Genomic DNA, 17,541 nt, shown 5'->3' with positions numbered 1-17,541 from the left:
AAAACACGCTTATAAATAACAATACGTGATGATGAGGGCGAATTATATTATACATTATATAATTATATATCTCTTTTTATTTAAAATTAAATAAGCAAAATGGAATATTTCACCCGAGAGCATAAATGTAACTTACGGCTATAGAAAAGGAACGACATATTTACCCTGTTGTTCGCGGGGGACGTAAATTGCTGCTGTACTACTACAACCACATTGCCACATTGAGGTCAAATTTTTCAAATGCTTATGTAAAATGTCTAGTTTTTCGAGATCAGCCCAGGTAAGGTATTATTGATTTCTGTCATACTGGTCCGCTGTCATTTATAAATGCTTCTTGAATGGAAAGCGTGATCTTTTTCTATTGAGATTTTGCGCTAACAAGCTTTATGGTCAGAGAAGTAACGTTAACCTATAAGACATTTGGATAATGTCTGCATTTATGAGCCTGGATCTATAGCTTCATAAATTAGATATATGTTGTGTAGCGTCTGTACCGACTTCTTGGAAATTAGTGATGGTAGATAAGTGTGATAAATGTGTGCTAGAGCATTCGCTGACAGGTTAACGGTTTTCCTCAAATTGGAAAAGCATTTTTTTCGCCTTAATATTGTTTCACATTCGTGTGATTTATGTCTATTCCGTGGATCACAAAGCAAAATATTATATTATGTTCATCTTCTTTTCCATGGAATGGAAGTGAACGGGGACTGACTGATCTGTCATTCTGCATAATGTCCACGGACGATGTCATTAATGATAATCCTATTTCGATTGTACTGTTATTATTATGTCCAGTCAACGAAAAAGGCAGCTTGCATTGTATAAAAGATTTTCTCTTTTTTCCATAAGCAATGGGCGACCTTTGCGAGATCCTGGTTCCTAATAGACGCTAGAATGCAGCCTCCAGGAAAGATCGCCTCTATGTGCTCAGTGCGGCTTCAAGGGAAGCATAAACCCATTTACCATCCACTAAGTGAGTAAATGTGACTACTAAAAGAAATCAATGTCTCTCTTTACTTCCCACCTCAGGTAGAACCATGTGGGTAGAATAGGGCTGATTCATTGACATCTGAGAATGTGTAGTAACCCAATGGCCACAAGATGGAAGTAAACGATCACGTTTTAAATAGTGGCAGTGCTGCTCTATGCAACAAAACATGTGGAGGCAGAGCCCAGCAGTGTTATCGATCACACTTTAGTTTAGGGTCCAGTTCTCACTTTTAACTATGACCTTTGCCTCAATAAACTCCAAATTACTGTTTGTTAATAGATAGTAAGATAGTTAAGTATGGGTATTGGGTAGGGTTAGGGGATGTTGAATATGTCCGTGCAGAATAAAGCATTAATATGTGCTTTATAAGGACTAATAAACAGCCAATATCCTAGTAATATGCACACCAATAAACCACTAGTTAATAATAAAAAAATTGGGCCCTAAACTATTTAGATTAATTGAGATACTATTATAGTTATTTTTACTATGAGTTAAATTTGAAGTACTGAGTTAAATTTGATGTACTAAAATTTTAATTTTAGTTAAAGCACTAGTAATTTTTTTTTGATTTTCTAATTTTTATTATTATTACTATTATTATTATTTTGTTATTTTAGTACATCAAGTTGAAAATAAATGAAAATGGGAAATGTTGCTGTGGCAAGCTGCTGAAATATTTGTTTATATTTTTATTTAGTTCATGTTTATTTCATTTTAAAAAAATGTTAGCTATAATAACATTGGAGTCTAATGTATTTATCTATCTATTTTTATTTTAGTTAACATTATATCTTCATGTGTATAAACAGTGCTCTTTCTGTATAATCTAAATAGGATAGTGCAGATTTATATTTTTTATTTTAAGAATTTTAGTTTTTACATGCTCAGGCTAACTACAATAATCATTATGATATAATTCTCATTTATTTGTATAGTGCTTTTCACAATGCATGCATCTACAGTACAATTTAGAGTGATCTGTTATCAGAGATGACTGTGTTCCAGTTATGTATTTCAGAAATGTATTCAAGTCATGCAGTTAGCTAACACTGTATTAATTTAAGGTAGAAACAATGAGCTCATTGAGGTAAAGAATGCATGTTGTTAACAAGTTATTAGAATATATAGAACAGTTTAGCATTGGTGCATGTTGATTCAGAGTTTGCACCATTGTCCTCCGAGGAGTTGGAGTTGTCTATTCACAGGCGTTGAGGCGTCTAATTTATGTAACGTATTATATCTAACATGAAAGGCAGAGTCTTTAATCGAATTTTAAATTGTAAAAAGAAACTTTGCAAAATTATACTCTGAAGCTGACAGCTGTGATCAAGATTTATTCTCATAAATTTATGATAGGAATTACTGTTCTTCTCTTGATCTGAATGTGAAAAGCTGCTAGTGTGGCAGCTAATTCCAGAAAGATGTAAGGTGTCTTGACTTCTGACTCCGACTGACTCTGGAATTGATACATTAGTCTGGAGCTGCACGCTATATGTGCCTGCAGCTTCCTCACAGACGAGAACACCCTCCTCCGCTCTGACCCTGCTGATGGTGCTTCCTTCCTGAGACATGCTGGGAGTTTTTAATGAAACTCTCACTCTCCGATAGATGAATGAGCATAGCAGACCAAGAGATGAAATTCCAGGCTGTGCAGTTATTCTGCCAGGCAGTCAAGCCGGAGGAAGGAGGGGCTGTGTTTTCATTTACAGGGTTTAAAGGAATAGGGTTTTTTTTGTTTAGCCAGAATTTTTTCAGTTGCTCAGTTACACCTGTGTGTACATAAATAACAATTCGCTGTTCCATTGGATTTATGTAGCCCCTGTTTTTCAACTTATTTCAGGGTGTCCGCGGGGTTTTAAAAAGTATTAAAAAGTGATACATCAAAATTGTCAAATTTAAGGCCATTAAATGTGGTCTCATAGGTATTATTTTTTTCCAAATTAGGTATTATTTTTTCAGACTATCAGGTGTCCTATTCTGATTGAAATTCTATCTGCGTTCGCGTTAGTTCGTTTAAATATGGGCTTTAGCCTATCTGGGCACATAATCAAAGATCTTTCGTCTCCGTCTCAGCGTATGTTTGATGCTGACGTCATATTCAGTGGTCGTTCGGCATCATCTCAGAACACTGCGCGCTCAACAGAAGTGGCTGGCTTATGTTTTATTTTAGACTTGCTTCAAGGCATATCTTCAACGACGGTCCTCATAAGAGCAATCTTAAACTTTTGTAGCTTTAATAAGGATTAACTATTTAATTTATAGTTTATGCAGTGCAGACTTTAGTTAGACTTAGTTTTTGCACTTTGAGATTCTTCGGAATGAAAAGTGCATTATAAATAAAATCTATTATTATTATTATTATTATTATTATTATAACTTTGATAACTGTATTAAATTTCTGTATATTTCCTAACTGTTAAAGTGAAGAAGGGCAGGAGTAAACATGACATTTATTATGGGTTTATGTTAGCATTGTTTTAAGTTTACTTCAATTAAAAACTGTTATATTTTTGAAGCCTAATAATGAATGTAAAAAAAAAAACATCAGTAGCTGTATTAATATTAGTAATACTGGCCTTCATTCATAAAAAGATGCCATTTAAACAAGTATTTAAAATATACTGTCTTTATGTTGTTTCTACATTAATTTGATTAACTGTGAAATTATTATATTAAAAAATGTATTAAAAACGTACAAAAACTTTTTTTATTGCGATTAATCAGAAAAAAATGTGTGATTAATCTAGTTAAAGTTTTGATTGACAGCACTAGTTTTTAGTATTTTGTTAAATTCAACAACTTGTCACATGTATAGAAATGTAATATTTGGCTCAGGTTTTGTTGTTGGAAAAAAAACATTAAATAATTGAATTGCTGAATTAGCAATTATTAATTGAAATCAAATGTGTATGCAGTAATGCTTCTCCTTAACCAACCTTTGTGAATATTGAGATCTATTTTACTGTGTCCGAATGATAACTTATAACAGATTTCCTCCTGGTGTCGATTCTAAATATTCTTTTTTGTATGTTATATATGTCAAAATCTGTGTAAATAATAATAGAAAGGTCGCTGATTAACACTTGCAATTCAGTGTCGTGATGGTTTTAAAAAATATTCTGAAGGTAGTAAAAAAGGTATTAAAAAGTAGTAAATTTAACTTAAGGGTTGCTGTATATACCCTGTATTTGAAAAACATGGATGTTACAATATTTAATGCCAGTCTGCAATTGAGCCTACTCTTTTATTTATTTATATATCTACACACACACACACACACACACACACACACACACACACACACACACACACACACACACACACACACACACACACAGACACAGACAAAGAACCACAGACACAGACATACAGATAAAGTAAAGTGAATAATACCAATTATCTCTTTATCACGGCACCTGTTAAGTGGGTGGGCAGCAAGTGAACATTTTTGTCCTCAAAGTTGGTTTGTTCGAAGCAGGAAAAATGAGCATGTGTAAGGATTTTAGTGAGCTTGACAAGATGGTTAGACGACTGGGTCAGAGCATCTCCAAAACTGCAGCTCTTGTGGGGTGTTCCCTGTCTGCAGTGGTCAGTATCTATCAATAGTGGTCCAAGGAAAGAACAGTGGTGAACTGGCGACAGGGTCATGGGCAGCCATGGCTCATTGATTTACATGGGGAGTGATGGCTGGTGCGTGTGGTCTGATCAAACAGGCAGGCTATTGTAGCTCAAATGACTCAAGAAGTTAACGCTGGGTCTGATAAAAATTTTTAAAAAAGTGTTTCAGGATACATAGTGTATCGTAGTGTGTTGCGTATGGCCGCAGACCGATCTGGGTGCCCATGCTGACCCCTGTCCATCGCCGAAAGAGGCAGAGGGCACGTGAGCATCAGAACTAGACCACGGACCAATGGAAGAAGGTGACCTGGTTGAGGAGCACAACAACGAGTTTGAGGTGTTGACGTGGCCTCCAAATTCCCCAGATCTTAATTCAATTGAGCATCTGTGGGATGTGCTGACCAACAAGCCTAATACACGGAGGCCCCACCTTGCAACTGATAGGACTTAAAGGATCTGCTGCTAACATCTCTGTGACAGATACCACAGCACACTTTCAGGGGTCTAGTAGAGTCCATGCCGATGGGTGAGGGCTGTTTTGGCAGCAAAAGGGGGATCAACACAATATTAGAAAGGTGGTCAATAATGTTAAGCCTGATGTGTGCGTGCGTGCGTGCATGCATGTGTGCGTGTGTGTGTGTATACCACACCTTATTGTGCACCTTACTAGTAGTGGGTGGGACTCTTTGTGGCATATATGTAACTAGGTGCTGGAAACATTCCTTAAGGATTTTGGTCTATATTGACATTATATTATATCACACCGTTACTCCTCATTTCCAGCACATCTCGAACCTGCTCTATTGGATTGAGATCTGTTGACTGTGGAGGCCATTTGAGTTTGGTGAACTCATTGTCATGTTAAAGATCTCTCAGAATCTGTCCAGATTCTTCAGGTTCCCAGCTCCATGTTTTTTTGCCTCTCCTTTTCAGTACAGCCCCCTCATTTTACAGAGGGTTATGGTCATGGGACTGGAACGGCCGTGACAGATGCTTCATTTTGTGCTCAGTGACACATTTGTGTGTTGATTTTGATGTTCATTTTGGATCATTGTCCTGATGGAAGATCCAATCAAGGCCCATTATATGAGTTCTATTTTTATTTTATTGGTATTTGCTAGAATCCATGATGCTATGTATCAGAACAAGATGTCTAGGACCTGTAGGAAAAAAGTAGGCGAACAATATTAAAGATTCAGTTGTATATTTAACCATGGGCATGGGCTACTTTTTATCCCTGTTTGCAACAAACCAATCTGGTGGGTTTGCTGCCAAAAAGCTCTTCTTATAGTTTCATCTTACCACAGAACCAGGTCCTTTTAGAAGTTCCAGTCAGACAAGTGTCTGATCCTTGGAGTCTTTGTCCACTTAAACTCTCTTCCTTGCCGTACATTAGGACGATATAGACACACATCTTCTTCAAGGCAGATTTGTAACATCTTTAGTTCAATGGAACTTACTACTTAATAACTTAATTATTGCCCTGATGGTAGAAATGGGTATTTTCAATGCTTTAGCTGTTTTCTTACAGCCATTTTTATTTTTATTTTGTGAAATAAAAATCAACAATCTTTTACTGCACATTAGAACTATATTCTGTGGTTTTACTCATTGTAACGGATGATTAAGGGAATTTTGCCTTTGTGTTTCCTCATATTTATACTCCTGTGGATTTAATGGGATATAAACTTAAGGTATTTTACTAGTTTACTAATTTCTAGGGATGTCAATCATTTTGCCAAACGTGTTTTGGAGAAAACATTAATTTTATAATGTGATTTTATTACCACCACATTTAATTATTTTACTTCAATAAAAGGTTAGATTTTTGTGAATTTTTTGAATAAAAAATCAAAAGGATAAACAATTCAGATTTATTTTCACAGCCATCTTTGAACTTATTTACCAGGGCTACCAATAACTCTGACCATGGCTGTGTGTGTGATTATATATACGAATAGCTCTACTGCCATGTTTTCTCAACACCTGGCCCCGCCTTGAAGCGGTGATTGACAGGGTGGGGGTGGAGACTTGATCGGCTCTGATTGAATTTTGGTACATTCATTGCGGGACATATAATGAAAATGCAATCGCAAGTATCTTAACTGGGAGTGTAAATGCAATGAAGAAAAATAACATTTAAATGCTAATTTTGCCACAATTTTTGCAACTTATAAAGCATTAAAATATGTTTCAATTAAATGTTAAATCTAATGTAGGAAATAGCAAATGTAAATTATATTAATCATTCTGCTCCAATTCATGTTGCACACATGGTATGGAAAACATACATTTAAATAATGAAATGCATTGTCATTTTACATATTGCATTTCCATTTATATTTCCTTGCAAATTGAATATTGCTACACATATGCTTCCATAAATGTGTGGCTTTATCACATACATATGTCTTGTTCCCAGGTGATATTGGAGATCATGTGGTGGTCATGAACACCAAACACATCGCCTTCTCTGGAAATAAATGGGAACAGAAAGTGTATTCGTCTCACACTGGGTAAACAGAGCTCTCCCTATGCTTTAAAAAAAAAAAAAAAAAAATCTTTCATTTTTGCCCTGCTCTCGGCTGTTTTTTCTTTTTGTGCTGACAATGACACAAAAAAAAGGAAATTTGAGATCGGAACCACTACAACCACATGATTTACTGTATGCATGGTGCATGTAATAGAAACAATATGCTGCTTTCCAAAATCTTTAGACTGTGACTTATAGGCCTGATTTGAAAAACTAAAGATCTACTTTTTCATCCCACAGTTACCCTGGATCATTCAAACAGCTCACCGCAGCCCAAATGCACAAAAAAGACCCGACAGCTGTGAGTAGCCTTCTCATAATGTGGCTGTTTTGAACTGGACATTTATCTGTGACAAATTCAATTTTGCAGTGATTCTATAATAACAACATCCCCATGTCACTCACGAAACTGCCACTGGTTCAAACTTGTTCATAATTTGATTCAAATTGCTTGCACCTTGGCGGGAGGTGAAAATCGACTTCATTTATTAATTTATGTAAATGATGCCCAAATGTTTTTTGAATAATTTCAGATAGTGGCAGTTGCAAAGCAAAATATTCTCTCACAATCAGCTCGACACACATTTGAATAATAAATGCAGTTCTCCATCCTTCTTTCAGTGCTTATCTCTCCTACTATTTTCCCAGTCTTTCCTTAACCCAACTAAGAAATAGTTTTCTCTCTCAGCATCTAAGAGATTTTAAAGTGCTCTTTCGAGGCTCAAACACCTCGACGTTATTAAAACAGCAGTCTTTCCTGGCTTGTATGCTTCTAATATACACCTCTACAAGTGTCACCTGACGCGCCTGGATTGAAAAACAGCCTTTCTCTCAGCTTGTGCTGTGAATCACACCCTCCTGTTTTTGGAGAATAACAAAATCTTAGGCACCTTTAAATCTTCTCGTTATATTCTTGCCTTGAGTGAGCATGGCACTCGATGAAGCTGAAGTGCTCTGTACACTGTAAAAACATAAATACAATTATTTATTAATTATTATTTGTGTACTTTTTTTTTTTTTTTACAAGAAAATACTATTTAAAGGAATAGTTCACCCAAAAATTAAAATTTTATGTTTATCTGCTTACCCCCAGAGCATCAAAGATGTAGGTGTGTTTGTTTCTTTAGTAGAACACAATGAAGATTTTAACTCCAACCATTGCCGTATAATGCATGTCAATGGGAAGTTTTCTATGAGAGTAAAAAACACACACGCATATGAATCCATATTAAACCCTGTGGCTCGTGACGATACATTGATGTCTTAAAACACAAAATGATCGGTTTCTGCGAGAAACCGAACCGTATTCATGGTATTTTTTTACCTCGTATAATACAAATCTCATCTAGTATTCCCAAAGCCATGCCAAATAGTGCTATTTTCATGATTTATCAAAAAATTTATTTGGTTAGATACAATAATATTTTGAGTTTCTATTTATTAAACAAATTTCCTTCATTGTATCAACTCAAATTTTTAATTTAAATAAACTCAAAATTTTAAGGCAACCAGGTTACTTGCCTTTTTAAGTTAAACCAATAAACACCAACACCTTTTTTTTTTTACAGTGTATATATATATTTGGGCCAGGTTTTTAACCTTACTTGACAAAAGGAATGGCATTGAGAATACTAGATGAGATTTGTCTGATATGAAGTAAAAATCTTGCAGAAACCGATCGTTTTGTGTCTTAAGACATCAATGTGTCGTCTCGAGCCACAGGGTTTACTATGGATTCGGATTGTGTTTTTTACTCTCGTAGTGGCTTTCATAGAAATACACACCATTGACATGCATTATACGAGCAACGGTTGGAGTTAAAAATCTTCATTGTGTTCTACTGAAGAAACACACACCCACATCTTGGATGCCCTGGGGGTAAGCAGATAAATCTAATTTTCATATTTGGGTGAACTATCCATTTCATTCCATCTGTTAAATTTCTCATTAATGCAATTATCTAATCAACCAATCACATGGCAGTTGCTTCAGTGCATTTAGGAGTGTGGTCCTGGTGAAGACAATCTCCTGAACTCCAAACTGAATGTCAGAATCGGAAAGAAAGGTGATTTAAACAATTTTCAGCGTGGCGTTGTTGTTGGTGCCAGACGGGCCGGTCTGAGTATTTCACAATCTGCTCAGTTACTGGGATTTTCACGCACAACCATTTCTAGGGTTTACAAAGAAGGGTGTGAAAAGGGAAAACCATCCAGTATGCGTCAGTCCTTCGAACGAAAATGCCTTGTTGCTGCTAGAGGTCAGAGGAGAATGGGCCGATTCATGATTCAAGCTGATAGAAGAGCAACTTTGACTGAAATAACCACTCGTTACAACCGAGGTATGCAGCAAAGCATTTGTGAAGCTACAACACGCACAACCTTGAGGCGGATGGGCTACAACAGCAGAAGACCCCACCGGGTACCACTCATCTCCACTATAAATAGGAAAAAGAGGCTACAATTTACACAAGCTCACCAAAATTGGACAGTTGAAGACTGGAAAAATGTTGCCTGGTCCGATGGGTCTCAAATTATGTTGAGACATTCAGATGGTAGAGTCAGAATTTGGCGTAAACAGAATGAGAACATGGATCCATCATTCCTTGGTACCACTGTGCAGGCTGGTGGTGGTGGTGTAATGGTGTGGGGGATGTTTTCTTGCACCATGTCACAAGGCTCGAATAATTTCAAATTGGTTTCTTGAAAATGACAATGAGTTCACTGTACTAAAATGGCCCCCACAGTCACCAGATCTCAACCCAATAGAGCATCTTTGGGATGTGGTGGAACGGGAGCTTCGTACCCTGGATGTGCATCCCACAAATCTCCATCAACTGCAAGATGCTATCCTATCAATATGGGCCAACATTCCTAAAGAATGCTTTCAGCACCTTGTTGAATCAATGCCATGTAGAATAAAGGCAGTTCTGTAGGCGAAAGGGGGTCAAACACAATATTAGTATGGTGTTCCTAATAATCCTTTAGGTGAGTGTAGATGATAAAAGTTTGAGTCTAGCTTGTATTTTTATAATTCTCTACTATATTGAGGAAGGAAAATACTGAAAATAACATTAAAGTATTTTCACCACTGTAGTGGGGAAATGCATCTGTGCTTATTAGTTAGTTGCCAATACATTTCTTAAATTGGACGGCATTCTTTTTTGTTCAACTTTATTGTGATGTAGAGTGCATATCCCATCTCCTTAAAGTAACCTTGACTGTTACATTCTGCTGTGTCATAGCCCATCCGTACTCCAGGTTCACAAGCTGTTGACCCGTCATGGGTTTCCTTCTGTGGGCCGCAACCGACAACACACCTAAAGAAGAGTACTTGAGTGTTGTTGCTGCACCGTGGCCCAGAGAAAGGAAACTCAAATTCAACCCGCTGCCGCCCTCCACCCTCTCCAGCGCACTGCTTATTCTCTGTCATTAACAAGATGAATGCTCAACTTGGGCTGAGTTATTCCAGTCGAGGGGGGAATGTATCAGGGATAATTGTGGATAATGATCAGAGGAAGGTGACGGAGTTGTGGAGAGCGATTACTCCCTCAGACAGCTTTCATCCATCAAACATCTACCAGTCTAAAGAGAGAAAAAAAATCCCTGATTAATGTCTTGATGAAAGAATGATGGGGTTGGGTTTGTGGATAGTTGGGGGACAGATGAAAAATGGCCGCTCTTTTTACATTCATTTGGTGTACATGGTAGCAAGGTAGGTAGGACTGATATTTTTTTATTTTTTTAACTAGTGGAGTGACTGGATTTGCTTAATATTTAAATTTCAAGTTTGAAAGGCATGACTGGCTTTTACTTTTTGGTTGTGTAAAAATAACATCTCACAAACAGAATCGTACCCCTTCATTTATTTCTCATTTTGTTATGCTATAACCTTATGCTAACCTGCTATAAAGTACTTTTTTTTTCTTCACACAAAAAGCAAAAATAGATTTGTGTTCTTTTTTGCCCTCCCATTACAGTGTATGAAGTGTTGATTGGTGTAAAAATAAAAAAAGTTATTTAATGCATTTTAGCATATGGCTGTAACATAAAAAAGGGAAGAAAAAAATGTTAGAAGCAGGAAAAATGGGCAAGCGTAAGGATTTAAGCGAGTTTGACAAGGGCAAAATTGTGATACCTTGACGAATGGGTCAGAGCGTCTCCAAAACTGCAGCTCTTGTGGGGAGTTCCTGGTCTGCAGTGGTCAGTATCTATCAAAAATTGTCCAACGCAAGCAACAGTGGTAAACCGGCACCAGGATCATGGGCGGCCAAGGCTCAATGATGCACGTGCGGAGCGAAGGCTGGCGCGTTTGGTCCGATCAAACAGACAAGCTACTGTAGCTCAGACTGGATGCACTAAGAAGGCAAGCCAGCAGAGGCAGTGTGATGCTTTGGGCAATGTTCTGCTGGGAAACATTGGGTCCTTCCATCCATGTGGATGTTACTTTGACATGTACCACCTACCTAACCGTGGTTGCAGATCATGTACACCCTTTGATGGCAACAGCAAAGCCAGCAAACTATAATAACACTATGGAGAGACGACTGCGCGGGCTAGTTTTGTCCTGGCCATAATCTACTACACTGTGTGTATTTACCACATTATGCAAACAATACCTTTTTATAATGAAGCGCGAATGCGACGTGAAAACAACATTCTAATGCACTGCAAACGGCGAGCGCGCATCACCCGTCACTTTAAGTGGAGACGTGCATTAATTATTCTTAACTGACATGCTTATCTTCCCGAAAATATTTTCAACGATCAATCAGGTAATAATGTCATGCACACAATATCAGCGCAGCTAACTACGGCAACTTGTTTTATTCCAAGTTGATTCTGTTCGAGGTCGGATCACGTTCTCACCACAAACGAACCGCTCCAGAGTTCGTTTGAAAACGTACTGAGACCACCTCTTCAAGGAGGTCTCGGTACGCTTGTTTGGTCCGCTTTTGGAGCGCACCCGAGTGCGATTGCTGCTTTCACACCTGACCAAACGAACCGCACCAAAGAGGGAAACGAACTCTAGTAAGATTCAACCGAACTAAATGAGGCAGGTGTGAAAGCACCCTTAGGGTGTGTTCACACTTGTCATGTTTGGTTCGATTAAAACGAACCCTGGTGCGATTGCTCGTTTAGTGCGGTTCATTTGAACATATGTGAACGCTGCCATCCGAACCCTGATGCGCACCAAACAAGCGGACCGAGACCGCTAAAAAGACGTCTCTTCGAAACGTAATTTCACAAGATGGGACGCATAGTCAGCTGATTTGACATTTGACATGATTTGACAAACATAGAGCAACGAGGAAGTGCCTCATCTATATTTGGTCCGACGAGCAGGTTTTCGAAAATGCTAGAAAAAAAGCATACCTGGTTCTTCTCATCAAAGGACCTGTGTTGCCCACGACAGAGCTGCCGTCTCTTTTCTGCATACAACGGAGTAATCCTGCTGCTATTTTGAATGTTTTGAACATTTTATGAGCTCTTCAATAATGCAATATGTACACGCATAAAATGATCGTGGTTAATTCAGCACTTAGCATTGTTTTGAATGTTCGGTAAGCAAGCTCCTACGTCATATAAGCCGACCAATCAGGATCCATGCGTGCATCAGGTCTTAAAGGGACAGCAGTTATTTGTTATAAAAACTACAAAAAGACAAACAGTCACACTGTCTTGACTGATCAACTTGTGTAACTTTAATGGTTTCATCTGTATAGCTATTTACTTTTTTACAAATAACATTATCCAATGTTTTTTAATTGAATTACTACTTGAATTACTCTGTATACTTTACTGTATACTGTATACTTACTTATATATATATATATATATATATATATATATATATATATATATATATATATATATATATATATATATATATATATATATATATATATATATATATATAATATATATATATATATATATATAAATAAGTTTGGACACATTACTATTTGTAATGTTTTTGAAAGAAGTTTCTTCTGCTCATCAAGCCTGCATTTATTTGATAAAAAATACAGAATATTTTGTTTAATATTGGTTTTCAATTTATTTTACTTTAAATTATAATTTACTTCTGTGATGCAAAGCTGAATTTTCAGGATGGTTACTCCAGTCTTCAGTGTCTCATGATCCTTCAGAAATCATTCTAATATTCTGATTTATTCTGATTGTTGGAAACCGTTCTGCTGCCTAATATATTTGATGAATAAAAGGATCAAAATAACTGCATTTATTCAAAATAAATAAATCTCCTTTACTATAAATTTTTTATCAATTTAACACATCCTTGCTGAATAAAATTATTGATTTATATTTTAAAAAAAGTAAGAAATAAAGGACGGACCCCAAATTACTGACCAGAAGTGTATATTGTTGTTACAAAAGATTTCTATTTTTAAAACAGTTGCTCCTTTTTTTTATTCAGCCAAGTATTATAAAAAAAGTATCACAGGTTATGAAAAAATATTAAGCAGCAGAACTGTTTCCAACTTTGAAAATGAATCATCATATTAGAATGATTTTTGAAGGATTGTGTGACACTAAAGACTGGAGGAATGATCCAGAAAATTCAGCTTTGCATTCACAGAAATAAATGATCATTTAAAGTATAATCAATTGAAAACCAATTATTTTAAATTGGAATAAGATGGCATATTTTTATATGTATGATTTTATTCAATTTTAATTCTAATTTTTAGAGAATGAAAAGGCCAGAATGTCCACATGTATTCTTCAGAGAGAAATTGACTAAAATCATGGCCAAATCTCTGGCCCTTTTTTCCTCTTCGACAGATCATTAAACTGGCTGTTTACGGGATGCTTCCCAAAAACCTCACCAGAAGGACCATGATGCAACGGCTTCACCTCTTCCCAGATGATGTAAGCTCTCAGTTGATGCTCTGATTTATGTTCATTGATGCACTGTCCAAAGCTTGACATGTTTGGGAAGGAGAAACATGTCAGTGCGTTTGATGAATGTTTCAGTGGAGGATGGATGTATCTGATTAAGAAGCTACATAATACAGCACAACATGTTTTCTACAGCTGCATAAATAGAAGAAAAAACACATGGTAATGCCCTACAGCACAATTACATCTAAAGGAATCTTTTTTTTTCTTCTTTTTTTTTAACATTAGAGAAAGCGGTAAATGTACATTGTTTCTGTAATTGACTTCCAGAACCCTAGTGTAAGGTTAGACAGAATCCAGTCAGACCCCTGTCTCTGATTGAAGTTCTGCAGTGATCTTTTGTTACAGCAGCGTGTGTGTTCTCATGTTAGGTCCTTCCTGAGGATATTCTGAAGAACCTGACAGAGGAGCTTCCTCAACCCAGAGAGATTCCTCGCAAGCTCAGCGAGTACACGCAGGAGGAGCGGGACGCTTTCCCCATGCTTTGGACCCCGTGAGTTTGTTTTTCGGTCTCTTTCTTTGTTTCCTTGGTGCTTCTGAAGAGCATGAATCAAAGTTATGTTAGATTTAGATCATAGACGAGGCGTCGTCCTGTGTGGATGTACTCCTGATGGGGTGAGAGGGTGGCTGGCAGCGAGGTCGTAAAGAACCGATGTTTAATAATCCGTGTGTGAAGCTGCACTTTTCCGGATGGCTGCTGTGCTGGTCCCCACACTGCAGACATCCAATCAGATTTATGAGAGCCGAGACACTGGCTCAGAGGCCAGCCAATCGCGCAACGCTTGTGAGGTCACAGTTGGAAACTTTCTTGTGCACACTAATTTCTTAGCTACTTGTCTTATGATAGACTGGCAGTTATTATTATTCATTTTTTTATTTTAGAATGGTGTTTTCCAACCTTTTTTTAGTCTGTACCCCAAATCAACAATGTTAAAGTATTTCTTTACTGACACGAGTATTATTCTGAATATCATTAATCAATATCTATATCTGTTCAAAAGTTTGTGGTCAATGATATATATTTTTTAAATATATTAATACTTTTATTCATCAAAGATGCATTATAATAATCAGAAGTAACCGGGAAGACATTTATAATGATATTTTAAATAAAATGAACTATTGTTCTTTTTAACTTTTTTGAATAAATCAAGAAATCTGAAAAAAGCATCACAGTTTTCACCCAAATTAATTAGCTCAACTGTTTTCGACATTAATAAATTTATAATAATAAATGTTTCTTGAGCACCAAATCAACATATTACAATGATTTCTGAAGGCTCTGTGACACTGAAGACGATGAAATGATGATGACATTTCAGTTCAGCCATCACAGAATAAATTACATTTTAAAATATTTTCAAATCGAAAACGGTTATATTAAATTGTATATTTCACAATATTACCATTTTTAATAAAAGACATAAGACTTCTTTCAAAAACATATTTATTCCAAACTATTGACTGCTAGAGTATCATTTATTCAATTATTTTTAAACGAAGCAACATCTTTTACAGTACCCCTGGGTTACACATGCACATGAGGGAAAAAATAAACTCATTTTAGAGGTCAAGTGCTTTGTTTGACATGCATGGCACCTGGGATACTTTCTCTGCCTTGTTTGGCAGCACACATGAGATCCTCCGAGATGTTTTATATCACTTGAGATTGTCACCACTGCTGTTAAACACCTCATAAACTCTTTACATCTGTGCAGACTGTCCCCCATCAATAGACAATAAAGTTTCCCGTCCTGCGCATTTCATTGACCCAGCACATCTTCCTCTGGCTGTATTACTTCTGGACTTGATAGACAAAAGTTTGTGCAAGAAGCACAATTCTCAGCATCCCTGCCTTTTTAAGGCAGGGTGTGTATTTGTTTTTCAAATGATATTGTATGACTGAAAAGGGCATTGCTCTTCTGTAGCCTTTAATTAACTTTTATTTCCAGAGAATAGGACATAGACTTATTATTTCATTATAGTCGTTATTATAGTGTGGTCAGATGAATCTCAAGGTATGAAATGAAATGGCTTTATTTAGCTCCTGTAGATGATATTGAGATTCAAAAACTGCAGTCTCACTGTGGGAGGTAAAAAAAAAAAAAAATGATGATGACTGTCAGAATTAACTAAAGGTGTGGTGCGGTGGAGGACTGCTGTGAGGAGCTTTGAGCTTCAGCTCAAGGAGATTTACACACACTGATATTCTGAAGATTTGATGTTACTCTAGAGTTAAAACACTGAACGCTGAAAGTCAAATGATGATACACTCCTCTGTGATTTCAGTGTCTCCCGTAGGATTTTGTGAGACTATGAGGGGTGAACCTCAGTCCCTCTAAGATGGCACCCCCCGCCCGCCTCCCTGGAAGACAATTTTTGTACATTTTAAAGTAAAATTGGTCAATCTGGTGCACTTCGAGAGTTCAGAGCTCCAACCCATGATCAGTGTGCCAACTGAAAAAAGAAAACGTCTGTGCATTGACTTGCACCCGAAAGGCTTAGTTCTCCCAAAAATGAGAATTCTGTCATTAATAGTGGTTCTGGGCACAGGAGATCAGCAGGGGGGGAGACAAAAATGTAATATCGTTCAAGCGTGTGGATAGCAGTTGGCGCGTTGCCTTTATAAAGCAGCACCGAACGCCAATTCCGCTGATTCATTCTTCTTCAGGCCGTTGACCTGTCACCGTCTGAACAAGCCTGGCATTGAAGTTACTCGCCATAGAAAAAGCAGCTCTTCAGCGGACAGAATCACGAGCTGCTATTGTGAACGCGCCACTCCACTGCCGGTTTAGGTCTTTTGTATGTGCTTCATTAAATACAGAGCCTCCTTCAAATGTGCATTTATTTCATCATATTACACCCATTTTAGCTTCTTTACGTTGGTTTCCTGTTTATTCAAGGGTTGATTTAAAGATTGTATTGTTGACATATAAAGCTTTGAATGGTTTGGCGGTTTGGCTCCTATATATTTAACTGAGCTCTTGAGGCCTTGTGAAGCGGGGAGATGTCCGAGGTCATCTTTTAACAAGCTGCTAGATGTTCCAAAAACTATATATTATACAAAAGGAGATGGAGCATTTGCAGTGAGAGCTCCACATTTATGGAATAGTCTGCCGCCGATTGATATTGAAACCTCTTAATATGTCTCTGTTTTTAAATGTCGTCTGAAAACGTACTTGTATAGACGCGCTTTAAGTATTCAGTGATGTCCTTGTTTAGTTTGGGTTTTTGACACCTTATATTATATTTTGCTTCACTATATTTTTTGCTGATTGTTTTATTGTTATTATTGTGTAAAGCACTTTGAGCATTGTAGCTTTAAAAGTGCTATATAAATACAATTTTACTTACTGAATACATGCAGATTGATATCTAAAAGTTTTTTTTTCTTCCCACTAACATTTAAATATTTAAATCGAATAAAACAACAACAATATAAAGAACTAGCCAGGTTAGCCGATTACCTTAAAAGT

The 17,541-nt window shown here is 36.9% G+C and overlaps 1 protein-coding gene across 1 annotated transcript in view; it reads left to right on the top strand.

Moving 5' to 3' along the window:
* mrpl13 (mitochondrial ribosomal protein L13) overlaps positions 1 to 17,541 on the top strand; it is a 237,122-nt gene that overhangs the window by 206,362 nt on the left and 13,219 nt on the right. Inside the window, exons 2-7 of the mRNA XM_067449727.1 lie at positions 217 to 280; positions 850 to 973; positions 7,035 to 7,128; positions 7,386 to 7,446; positions 13,949 to 14,035; positions 14,437 to 14,558. Coding sequence (XP_067305828.1) covers positions 254 to 280; positions 850 to 973; positions 7,035 to 7,128; positions 7,386 to 7,446; positions 13,949 to 14,035; positions 14,437 to 14,558 — 515 coding nt within the window. The 5' untranslated portion in view covers positions 217 to 253. The remainder of the gene's footprint in view (positions 1 to 216; positions 281 to 849; positions 974 to 7,034; positions 7,129 to 7,385; positions 7,447 to 13,948; positions 14,036 to 14,436; positions 14,559 to 17,541) is intronic.

Source organism: Pseudorasbora parva, chromosome 7, assembly GCF_024679245.1.
Source record: "Pseudorasbora parva isolate DD20220531a chromosome 7, ASM2467924v1, whole genome shotgun sequence".
Lineage (NCBI taxonomy): Eukaryota > Metazoa > Chordata > Actinopteri > Cypriniformes > Gobionidae > Pseudorasbora > Pseudorasbora parva.
Note: the sequence above shows the minus strand (reverse complement) of the source record. Positions and strands in the feature narration are given on the sequence as shown.